This window comes from Rhinopithecus roxellana, chromosome 6 (genome assembly GCF_007565055.1).
Source record: "Rhinopithecus roxellana isolate Shanxi Qingling chromosome 6, ASM756505v1, whole genome shotgun sequence".
Lineage (NCBI taxonomy): Eukaryota > Metazoa > Chordata > Mammalia > Primates > Cercopithecidae > Rhinopithecus > Rhinopithecus roxellana.
Genome location: NC_044554.1, coordinates 16,823,616 through 16,836,482, shown reverse-complemented (window position 1 = coordinate 16,836,482; position 12,867 = coordinate 16,823,616). Strand labels below are relative to the sequence as shown.

General features: G+C 39.0%; 1 protein-coding gene across 4 annotated transcripts in view; it reads right to left on the bottom strand.

The window, feature by feature from the left end:
* Positions 1 to 285: 285 nt before the first annotated feature.
* The window catches only part of PTPN12 (protein tyrosine phosphatase non-receptor type 12), a 105,910-nt gene continuing 93,328 nt past the window's right edge, over positions 286 to 12,867 (bottom strand). For 2 of the 4 annotated variants that reach the window (XM_010386289.2, XM_030932739.1), the window contains exons 14-18: positions 9,102 to 9,179; positions 5,818 to 5,885; positions 4,612 to 4,642; positions 1,633 to 1,740; positions 286 to 1,139 (exon numbers count right to left, since the gene is read on the bottom strand). In XM_010386289.2, the coding sequence (XP_010384591.1) occupies positions 1,078 to 1,139; positions 1,633 to 1,740; positions 4,612 to 4,642; positions 5,818 to 5,885; positions 9,102 to 9,179 (347 nt within the window). In that variant the 3' untranslated portion in view covers positions 286 to 1,077. The remainder of the gene's footprint in view (positions 1,140 to 1,632; positions 1,741 to 4,611; positions 4,643 to 5,817; positions 5,886 to 9,101; positions 9,180 to 12,867) is intronic. The other 2 variants (XM_010386290.2, XM_030932740.1) reach the window with 2 other exon arrangements.

The window sequence follows — 12,867 nt, the reverse complement described above, 5'->3', positions numbered from 1 at the left end:
ACAAAAATTAGCTGGGTGTGGTAGTGGGTGCCTGTAGTCCCAGCTACTTGGGAGGCTGAGGCAGGAGAATCACTTGAACCCAGGAAGTGGAGGTTGCAGTGAGCCGAGATGGTACCACTGTACTCCAGCCTGGATGACAGAGTGATACTCTGTCTAAAAAAAGAAAAAAAAAAGAGATTAAACCCCATTCACATTCATTTCATACCAAGACTGAGCCAGCAAGAAGGCTGATAGTTAAGGCCAATTTCCTAGGAATGAGAAATGAAAAGCCAAGGCAACAAGTGGGCACTGTAAAATTGTTTGTTTTTTTAATGGCAGGTCAAATATCCTGAAACATACGTGTATTTTGATAGTCTTCTAATCCCAGTTGAGTTCAAATATTAAAGAAACACACACAAGCTAAGAGAATTCAATATTGTTCCAAGGCACTTACTGAATCTCTGACTAGATGAAAACAAGAACAATTAGGATGAACAATTAGACCGTATATAATATAAAAATAACTTTGCTTACAATTTACAAAATGTATTATTATTACAATCTTTGATCTCTGATAACCTGCAAAGCTGGCTGCATGAATCCAGCAAGTTTAAAATTCAGAAACTATTTTCTAAAACTCCAGGGCAAATAATTTACAAATAAAGTACACAAAGATTTAGACCATGCAGAAATTTCTTACATCTTCTGTTAATAATATTTCGATTGCAACTTTATCAAATTATATACCTACTTGCCCTGTACATATACAAAATAATGCATACATGATAAAACAGAAAAAGAGTAGTCCTTAAACTCAATATATCATAAAAGTATTACTATATTAACATGTCTACAAGCAGCGTGTAACAGGGTTAAGAGACATTAAGGCAATAATACTTGAAGTTTCAAAATAAACCGTATGTAATACTTTTTCCTAAGTGTAGTATAAGGCAGGTAGATGGTCCCAGCAAAAAATATTAAGGTAACAATCTACACTGCTGTTAGTCCCACATATTAAAAATGGAATACTATAAATCTGGCTTTCAGTGGCACCTGAATTTTCCAGTATAACTTAAAAGTGTCTTTTAGCTCCCTGAATCATGTCCATTCTGAAGGTGGATCTCTTGGTCCTTTGGGTTTTCCACATCGATTACCAAAACCTACAGTGAAAACACCACAATAACTAGTCAGTGTTCAGAAATACTTTTAAACTACTAAAAACCATGTCCACAGACATTCTCATTTTCTGGAACAAATAAATTTCCACAAGGGAATTTAGAATTTAAGCCAAACAAAACTCTGTAAATGCAAAACAACTGTAAATTTATCTGGGGTAACTGAAAATGATTGCTTCTTTTAAAAATCTTATGCTGAAAATAAAACCAATTTTATCACAGTGTAAGAAAAACATCCAAGATAATTTAGTCTGTCCAACACAAAAGGTTTTTTTAATATACTGCAGTTTTCTATTTTAGTTTTTAATCTCAATGTGAAATAGAATTAAGTGTTTCATTTATTTCATGACTAGTCCAAGCAACTTTGGAAAATCATGTATTTTATTCTTGGCAAGTGTCACTTCACAATGGCAAATGAGCTTTTCTCATTCTTGCCAGTGTTACTTACTTACTAAAAATTATTTATTAAACAAATTACCAATATCTGTGGCTTCTGTTGGACTTTCTGATGTTTGTTCTCTCTTGTCACTGAAAGTAGGTGGACATTCTATACACATCTCGCAGTGAATACCTCCCGCTGGATGATCTAAATAGCAACACAAAACCTTTGTTAATCACCATGCTTTGCAGCATCATATATATATACAACTCTTTAATTTTTTAAATGTTGGCAAGCATGAAAAGAGAAAATTTTCTCTCCTGGGCACCATAATTTTACATGTCAAGATCAATATAAATACAAGTGTAGTGAGCACAGAAAATCATGTCAGGTATTATTGTAGTCACACAAATCTGCAGTGAGTACTTCTGCAACGTGAGGATTCTCATTATTCTTATTTCATAAATCTAGGTCTTGACATATTACATTCCCTTAAGGTAGCTATACTATATGCCTATGTTCTAAGGGAATAATTGCAACTGAAATGCCTTTGTATAGAAATCAACAAAGTCAGTCCAGGAGCAGTGGCTCACACCTGTAATCCCAGCACTTTGGGAGGTCGAGGCGGGTGGATCACGAGGTCAGGAGATTGAGACCATCCTGACTAACACGGTGAAACCCCATCCCTACTAAAAAAATACAAAAAAATTAGCTGAGCATGGTGGCGGGCAACTGTAGTCCCAGCTACTCGGGAGGCTGAGGCAGGAGAATGGCGTGAACCTGGGAGGCAGAGCTTGCAGTGAACCAAGATCGCGCCACTGCATTCCAGCCGAGGCGACAGAGCGAGACTCCATCTCAAGAAAAAAAAAAAAAAAAAGAAATCAACAAAGTAAAGGTTAATTAATGAACTATTTCCACCCTGAAATAACAAAGCAACTTTCTTTTTAGACAGAGTTTTCCTCTTGTTGCCCAGGTTGGAGTGCAATGGCGCAATCTCAGCTCAATGCAACCTCCGCCTCCTGGGTTCAAGGGATTCTCCTGCCTCAATCTCCCTAGTAGCTAAGATTATAGGCGGATGCCATGATGCCCAGCTACTTTTTTATTTTTAGTAGAGATGGGGTTTAACCATGTTGCTCAAGGCTGGTTTCAAACTCCTGACCTCAGGTGATCGCCCACCTTGGCCTCCCAAAGTGCTGGGATTATAGGTGTGAGCCACCACACCAGATCTAATAACTACTTTTAAAGTTTTATGTTGTTTAGATTATAGTTTACTCTTTAATTACCAATGTTCAACATTAGTAACAAAATAAATTAACTACTATAATTCATTCATTCTTTCACAATCTTGAACATACCCCATACCTCCATGAGGAACCTTTCTGGAAACTTGGAATACAAGTAAAATAACAGCCTCCCGAGCAGCTGGGATTACAGGTGCTCGCCACATTTTTGTATTTTTAGTAGAGATGCGGTTTTGTCATGTTGGCTAGGCTGGTCTCGAACTCCTGATCTTGTGACTACCTGCCTCGGCCTCCCAAAGTGTTGGGATTACAGGCATGAGCCACCACACCAGGCCCCACAAACTTCTTAAAGAAAATAAAGCTAGAGAACAATAAACTAGAAAATAAGTAGTTTAGGTCTTGCAAGTCACGTAAGATCACTGTCACATATTCTTCTTTGGTTCTGTTAGTTTCATTGTTCTTCTTTTTAAACAACTCTTTAAAAACATAAAAGCCATTTGTTTAGCTCAAGGGCATAATAAACATTAGGGCTATAGGCCGTGCAATGCCAAACCCTGGTCTAGTAGGAGACACAGAGAGATATATTAATTATTATAGCAGTGTGATAAGCTTTTAAATAAAATTATGTATAACGTGCAATGGAGACAAAGAGGAGAGGCATTTATATGAGACTAGTGGTGGTGAGATATTCAGAGCCATGTTCCAGGAGGAAATGATGATCCTAGACTAAAGAGCCTCCATTTTCTCTGTGAAGTAAAGGTCATGTAAGAGTTAGACGGATTCCAGTCCAGGCTAGCCTGGCTCTAAAGCTTCCGCTATTTTCTTTTTGAGGTGGAGTTTCACTCTGCCACTTAGGCTAGAGTGCAGTGGTACAATCTCAGCTTACTGTAGCCTCCGCCTCCCAGGTTCAAGCGATTCTCCTGCCTCAGCCTCCGGAGCAGCTGGGATTACAGGCGCACACCACCATGCCCGGCTAATTTTTGTATTTCTAGTAGAAATAGGGTTTCACTCATGTTGGCCGGGCTGGTCTCGAACTCCTAATCTCAAGTGATCCACCTGCCCTGGCCTCCCCAAAGTGCCAGGATTACAGGTGTGAGCCACTGTGTCCAGCCCTGCTATTTTCTTTATAAAAAGGTATAGAAAGTAATATCATTTATAAGATGGAACAGACCCATTAGGCCAAGATCCAGAATATAATCTTGAGAGAAGAGCTGAAGCGAAATGGAGGGTAGGGGCAAAGGCAACAGGTGAACTGAAGACATTATACAGGCTAGGATGTTTGATGAGTTACTTACATGGTCACTGACTTTAATAATAACTTTATCTATTTTAGTACGATATGACAGTAATAGGAATATGGTAGAAAAAAATTCAAACTAGGCATTGTAACACTGGTTTGAGCTATATAATTTTATTGGTCTTCGCAAATAAATGAAAAAGTACTAAAAGGAAGATTTCTAAAACAATAGGTTTCTACAAAGCCAATTCCATCATATAGGTAAATTTGGGGCATTTATGTAAGCTGCGATTTAACTTCTAGGTGTTTTTAAAAACAGAAAATAAAAAACAGAAAAGTATTTTTAAAAATCTCTTTCCCATTAGCCTGTAACTATTGATAGTAAATGCACCCATGATTTTCCAGATCAATACTACTATCTGGTGGTAATAATTAATTTGGAAGAATTATAGTACAATATTAAGCTTCTAGAAGAGTTGTCCTAGACATTTTCACATACAGAAATAACTAAATAGCATGAACTATGAAGCACGATATTTTGTAGAAATTAATCTATAAAATCTATAGTAAAAAGGAAAAAAAAAAAATCTAACGACTTACCACATTTCTCACTTTCAGAGGTTATCAAGCCCTAGGAGGAAGACATTTCATATCTATTATGATACATTCATTTTATATACAAATAATAGAAAGCTGGGTCTGTTATGGATATATATCCCAAGAAATCAAGGCCTATCATTTTCAGCATCAGAGAAAAAGCAAACAATTGTGCTTTTAATTAGGCTTAAAATTTTTAAATGTTACACTGTTTCTACTTGGAGTAAATGTTTCTGGATGAGCACTGAAAAGCATGGGCTATTGCATGAAGGAACATACAGCTGTGTTTTGCCAGCCACTATTACTGATTATATCATTATTGTATTTTATGTGTCAATTAAAATACATCATGTTTTAGAATCAAATATAAGATGTAGCTCAATTCCAGAGATATTAAAGTATGGGAGAAAATATAAAAAAGTATTAATGTTAATAAAAAATGCTATCTCCTATGGACAAATTTGTTGTTGTTGAGACAGGGCTTCACTCTGTCACTCAGGCTGCAGTGCAGTGGAGCGATCATGGCTCACTGCAGTCTTGACCTCTGGGGCCCAAGCAATCCTCCCATCTCAGCCTCCCAAAACGCTGGGACCACAGACATGTGCCACCACACTTGGCTAATTTTTAAAATTTTTGTAGAGATAAGGTCTCCCCATGTTGCCCAGGATGGTCTTGAACTCCTGGGCTCAAGTGATCCTTCTGCTTGGCCTCCCAAGGTGCTGTGATTACAGGAGTGAGCCATCATGGCACGCCCTCAAAATATTTAATTGCCAAAACATTTCTCGAATGTCAAAGAAATGCCAGGTAGCCAGAAAAAAACAAAAGAAGTGACTATGTGCCTAGTGTTATAATGGGAAGCATCTAGAAATGTAAGAAAGAATTAGAACCCTGAAAACAGTAACTCCTATTTCATTCATACCTTCAAAATTATTTGAAACATGACATAATTTACTTATTTCAAAAACAGCTTGAGAAAATAATACTTTAAAGTGATAGTTGTATGTAGATCAGGTTACCCTTTTAAAAAATTTCAGACCCTACCTTTTATATGTGCTTTTCATCTGAAATCTTAGCATAAGAAATGCTGATTAAAAATTACAAACTATATTTAACGATCTTAAGATGACAGCTATTTCAACAAGTGCAAGATTAGTTAACAAAAGAGTAAAAATGTTAAGCTATAACCATTCCAATTCCAAAAGGACTCACTTCAGACTTTTTTTGTTCAGATCGTTCCTGACTTTGAAGTTCACTCCATTCCGATCTTATAGGTGTATCTGAGAAAAATGAAATCTTATCGTTATTAACACCTTGAATTTTTGATATTTATTTGCATTAAAGTAAAACAAAAAACAGATCCTAAAGATTTTAGAAACTATCACTTCCACAAAAATTTTGTAGTTTCTGGGTAAGCATATTTCTGAAGTTTCTAAAAAAAAAAAAATTGTAGTTTCTATTAATTTGAGAACATTCTTTTATGTTTCCTTCCTTCAAAACCTAAGTAAATGAATTCAGTCATCAGTTTATTATAGTCTGCAGATAATGTGACAAGACAAGTGAAGTATACTGCTTAATCTATAGATAATGTGACAGACTTAGACAAGTGAAGTATACCGCTTCATTGTTTTCAACATTCTTTTTAGTTGTTGTTGAGACAGGGTCTCACTCTGTTGACCAGGTGCGATCTCGGCTCAGTGCAGCCTCAACCTCCCAGGCTCAGGCAATCTTCCCATCTCAGCCTCTTGAGTAGCTGGGACTATAGGTGCATACCACCTCGCCTGGCTAATTTTTGATTTTATACAGACAGAGTTTTGCCATGTTGCCCAGGCTGGTCTCAAACTCCTAGGGCAACATGGAACAGAGATCCACCTGCCTTGACTTCCTAGAGTGCTGGGATCACAGGCATAAGCCACTGTGCCCAGTTCTTCAACATTTATCTTAAAATCAGTCAAAATTCACTTTGGGAGGCCGAGGCAGGCAGATCACTTGAGGTCAGGAGATCAAGACCAGCCTGGCCAACATGGTGAGACCCTATCTCTACTAAAAAATAAAAAAAACCTTAGTTGGGAGTGATGGTACATGCCTCTAATCACAGCTACTCAGGAGTCTGAGGCAGGAGAACAGCCTGAGCCCAGATCGTGCCACTGCACTCCAGCCTCAGTGACAGAGTGGAACTCCATCTCATAATAAAACAAAACGAAGCCGGGCATGGTGGCTCATGCTTGTAATCCCAGCACTTTGGGAGGCTGAAACAGGTGGATCACGAGGTCAGGAGATTGAGGCCATCCTGGCTAACACAGTGAAAACCTGTCTCTACTAAAAAAAATACAAAAACATTAGCCGGGTGTGGTGGCGGGCGCCTGTAGTCCCAGCTACTCAGGAGGCTGAGGCAGGAGAATGGCGCAAACCTGGGAGGCGGAGCTTGCAGTGAGCTGAGACTGTGCCACTGCACTCCAGCCTGGACGACAGAGACTCTGTCTAAAAAATAAAAATAAATAAATAAAACGAAACAAAACAAAACAAAAATCAGTCAAAAGTAATATATTGGTAAAATGTACTTAGACTAGTGAGCACCTCCACTGAGCATGAGACACTGTTAAATATAATCAAGCTGTTTCTGCACTCTCTTTTAGAGGATTAATAGGGAGAAGTACATTATCAATGTTTTAAGGTATGATCACTTTCTCCCAGTTCTGATACTCCAGTGGTCTTTTTTGTTTTCCTTCCCCAGATGGGGTCTCACTCTGTTACCCAAATGGAGTACAGTGGCACGATCATGGCTTACTGCAGCCTCCAATTCCAGGGATCAAGTAATCCTTCTTCTTCAGTCTCCTGAGTAGCAAGGACCACAGGCACATGTCACCACACCTGGCTAATCTTTTATTTATTTATTTTTTGAGACGGAGTCTTTTGCTCTTATTGCCCAGGCTGGAATGCAATGGCATGGTCTCAGCTGCAACCTCTGCCTCCTGGGTTCAAGCAGTTCTCCTGCCTCAGCCTCCCAAGCAGCTGGGATTACAGGTGCCCACCACCACAACTGGATAGTTTTTTCATTTTTAGTAGAGAGGAGGTATCACTATGTTGCCCAGGCTGGTCTCAAACTCTTAGGCTCAAGCAATCCTCACGCCTTGAACTCCCAAAGTGCTGCGATTACAGGTGTGAGCCAATGTGCCCAGTCTACTCCAGGGGTCTTAAGTGTCTTTCAGTTAACACCAATCCAGTGACGCCCACCCAACAGAAATGTTTACTGACCTAAACCTAAGGAAAGCAATTAATGTCTTCATAAATAAGTGCTACTTTTTTTTTTTGAGATGGAGTCTTGCTGTTGCCCAGGCTGGGTGCAATGCCATGATCGTGGCTCACTGCAACCTCCACCTCCCGGGTTCAAGCGATTCTCCTGCCTCAGCCTCCCGACTAGCTGGAACTAAAGTGCATGCCACCATGCACAGCTAATTTTATGTATTTCTAGTAGAGACAGAGTTTCACTGTGTTAGCCAGGATGGTCTTGATTTCCTGCCCTCGTGATCCGCCCACCTCAGTCTCCCAAAGTGGCAGGATTATAGGCATGAGCCAATAAGTGTTACTTTTAATGAATGAAAATATACCAGACTGCAAATACACTTATAATTGCATTTTTTTTTTTTTTTTTTTTTTTTTGAGACAAAGTTTCGCTTTTGTTGCCCAGGCTGGAAAGCAATGGCACAATCTCAGTTCACTGTAATATCTGCCTCCCAGGTTCAAGTGATTCTCCTGCCTCAGGCTCCCAAGTACCTGGGATTACAGGCATGTGCCACCATACCTGGCTAATTTTGTATTTTTAGTAGAGACGGGGTTTCTCCATGTTAGTCAGGCTCGTCTCCAACTCCTGATCTCAGGTGATCCGTGCATCTCAGCCTCCCAAAGTGCTGAGATTACAGGTATGTGTCACTGCATCTGGCTTTATAATTGTATTTATTTATTTATTTAATTTTTGAGACGGAGTCTTGCTCTTTGCCCAGGCTGGAATGCAATGGCGCAATCTTGGCTCACTGCAATCTCTGTCTACTGGGTTCAAGTCATTCTTTCCTGCCTCAGTCTCTCAAGTAGCTGAGATTAGAGGCGTCGGCCACCATGTCCAGCTAATTTTTATAGTTTTAGTAGAGACGGGTTTCACCATGTTGGCTAGGCTGGTCTCGAACTCCTGACTTCAGGTGATCCACCCACCTAGGCCTCCCAAAGTGCTAGGATTACAGGCTTGAACCACTGAGCCCAGCCTATAATTATAGTTAAGTGAATTCTGATATCTAACACAAATGCAGTAATTTCTATCAATCTTAACAAGTAAAAAAATAATTTAAAAGCATTTCTCAAAGAATTAAAAGCATGTCAATATCAATTTACTTGTTTTTGAACTTAATTATGCAGCACAATAGCTTATAGATTAAAATCAGGCATGTTTTTCAGAGCTTATTATTAGAATATGAAGTAAATGTAAAAGCAAAAGAGACACTCACTATGTTCACTTGCTAACACAAAAGATTCAGGAGTTCTTTCAGGTAGGGGAGGAGGTGAATCTTCACTAACATCAACATCTAAATTAAACACATAAAAATTTAGGCAAATTATTAAAAATTAACATGTCAGCTAAACAAAATCAGAGAGCTTTCTTGACATTCTAAAATTTCCTGTCACACAAGTATCTAGATCAGTTTTTAAAAATGCAAAAAAAAAAAAAAAAAAAAAAAAAAGCAAGAAACCATTTCCACTCAACTCATTATCAGGAAGAATTATGATGCTTATTGAGCCAAGATACTGCATACAGAAAATGACTCTCTCCCATGACTTTCCTGCCACTCTACAGAAGTCAGCTGGCAAGTGACTTCTCTACTGATCTTACTGATGATGCTTTGTGTCCAAAAAGGAAAGCTTTGGTCATTTGCGTTATGAAATGCCTAAGCCAGTGTTTACCAAACAGGATTCAACTGCTTAACACCTTTCATGATTTTTGCCATATTATGTAACATGTGTCCTATTCACTTTTAAAGTCGGACTCATTTTAAACTTAACTGTGTACCTCAGTCATGTTTTAAACAGCAATAGCTGAAACAATATTGGAAATACCAGTTATTTTTCCAAAACAGGTAAAGATATAGCTATTAAAGTTTTAAAAAAAAATCTTCATTTATTTATTGCTGAAGATTTTGTGTACAGTGGCACATTGAGAATGCTGACTGAAGCTATATACAGGTTTTTCACTAGTAGAAACAAAATTAGCTCTTGGGAAAAATAGTGCATTAAGTAAGCCTCATTGGTTGGCTTTACTATGGCTTAAGGTAAGTAAATGAGTTCATTTGATCTTTGAGTTTTCACTGGAAGCACAGAAAGAAAATATGAGGATACAATTCTGTGTGTGAACTCTCAGGCTGGGGAGGGTGGGATAAAGAAAAAGAAATGTGATGGTCCTATTTTGTCTTGAGCCTTGCCCACCGTTCTTAAATGAACACACAGTTTTGCCATGATACTCTACTATTTTACCCCATCTGATGGGCTATGCATAAGTCTTTTCAATTTTCAATACACATGAGGTGAGTATGATTGCTTTTGCCCCTCCTACATTTATTTAGCTGGAGACACAAGAAAATACAGCCTCTGGGTCCTGCTGAAAGAAGAGTTCCAGTCCAATACTTGATACATCTACAAAGAGTACCAGAACTCTCTCTTGCCACTAAAGAACTATCTACCTTATCCAGTAGTGGTAGTTTGAGTCATCACCATATGTCTCCTCGCCCTCTTGTTACTAACAGCGCACAGTGAAGAGATGGCTGTCGGAAGGAAGGGACACATAATCTTGGCATTCTGGTACCATTTCATAAATTAAATGAACAAAACAAAAAGGGCAGGTCAGCCCTTTTTCTATCAGTTATCTTTCAGAAACTCTGTGTTTTTCTCTCATGACAGTTCTCACCCTTAAAAACTTGTATTTTCTAAGTGTGGCCCTTGCTTTGCAAATGCATGTTTCTCCCTGGAACTCTGGATTGCCTTTCCTGTTAAAAACTTTTGTTTTAGAGGTTATCTAACCAGATAATTGCTTATTTTACATAGGCTTTTGCAAATCATACACTGTATGGGGCCTTCTGTAGTTGAATCTGAGAAATCTTTCAGGAGGCCTAAGTCATGACAGACTGGAATTGATAGCCAGGAATTTTTGTCAGGCAGTAACACAATACAAAATTATTCCCATTACAGTCATGCACCACATAATGACATTTTCATCAACAAGACGGCGTAAACAACAGTGGTCCTGTAAGATTACGATACCACATTTTTACTGTACCTTTTCTATGTTTAGATACACAAATACTTACCATTGTGTTACAATTGTTCAGTACAGTACTACGTTATACACGTTTATAGCCTAGGAGCAAGAGGCTACACTGTATGGCCCAGATGTGTAGTATACCATACCATTTACGTTTGTGTAAATACATTCTATGACATTCACACAATGGCAAAATTGCCTAATGACATAGTTTTCTTAGAACATCGGCCGGGCGCGGTGGCTCAAGCCTGTAATCCCAGCACTTTGGGAGGCCAAGACGGGCGGATCACGAGGTCAGGAGATCAAGACCATCCTGGCTAACACAGTGAAACCCCGTCTCTACTAAAAATACAAAAAACTAGCTGGGCGAGGTGGCGGGCGCCTGTAGCCCCAGCTACTTGGGAGGCTGAGGCAGGAGAATGGCGTGAACCCGGGAGGCGGAGCTTGCAGTGAGCCGAGATTGCGCCACTGCACTCCAGTCTGGGCGACAGAGCGAGACTCTGCCTCAAAAAAAAGAACATATCCCCGCCATTAAGAAATGTATGACTGTAATTCACTAACAAGTTCTAGGACCAAAAAACCCCCCCAAAACTCTAATTCTGGTGCCAATGGTTCTATAAGATAATGATCTACAAAGGAAATAATAATCTATAAGGTAAATAAACAATCTATAAAGTAAATAATCTATATGGTAAAAATTTGGCAACACATTAAAAGTACGACTACTTGTAGTTACGCTGCAACGAAGAACATTTACACACAGGAAAATCTTCAGTTAATATCAAACCAATAACAGTTAAGGTTGAGTAAAAAGAAACCAGAAATCATATTTATAGTGATTTTTGCTTTGAAATACAAAACCAAACAAACAGAAATGAGCTGGCACATAGTAGGCTGCTTTTAGCTATATCCTACTCTTTTTTGTTTTGTTTTGTTTTTGAGACAGGGTCTCCCTCTGTTGCCCAGGCAGAGTACAGTGATACAATTATGGCTCACTGCAGCCTTGAGCTCCTAGGCTCAAGTGATATTCCTACCTCAGCCTCCAGAGTAGCTGGGACCACAAGTGTGCACCACCACGCCCGGCTAGCTTTTTATCTTTTGTAGAGATTGGGTGTCACTATGTCACCCAGACTGGTTATGAACTCCTGGGCTCAGATGAATTTCCCACCTCAGCCTCCCAAAGTGCTGGGATTTACAGGCATGAGCCACCAACAGACTTGTCACGTAGTAGTAACTTTTAATGAGCGTATCATATCATGCATCTTTCTGGCCCTCACCAAATTCTATTTCCAGTAATTTTTTTTTTTTAAAAAACAACAACAAAAAAAATAAAACTTCCTAAGTACAATATACCACATGCTTGATATACTAAAAAAGCCCAAAACGAAAATTTCTTATCTACATATTTTCTTATATAGTTACAGCTGAGCAGTTATATTTCAAATTCTGAAGTGGAGGAACAAAAGACATTAGCAATTTAAAATTATGGTACACTGGTAAAGTAATATCTATTATGCTAATTATGATCTTCTAAAGATCCTTCAAATAAAACAAAGATGAATCAAGAAAAGAGAATTCTGTAATTTAAGCAACTAGTTTAAGACTGTTACCTGGCTGGGCACGGTGGCTCATGCCTGTAATCCCAGCAATTTGGGAGGCTAAGGCGGGTGGATTTTATGAGGTCAGGAGATCGAGACCATCCTGGCTAACATGGTGAAACCCCGTCTCTACTAAAAATACAAAAAATTAGCCAGGCGTGGTGGCACATGCCTGTAATCCCAGATACTCGGGAGGCTGGGGCAGGAGAATCGCTTGAACTCGGGAGACAGAGGTTGCAGTGAGCCAAGATGGCGCCATTGCACTTCAGCCTGGGCAATAAGAGCAAAACTCCGTCTCAAAAAGATTGTCATCTATTCTACCAAATACACTCTCTCAAGTTAAAAAATACAGTATATGTGAGT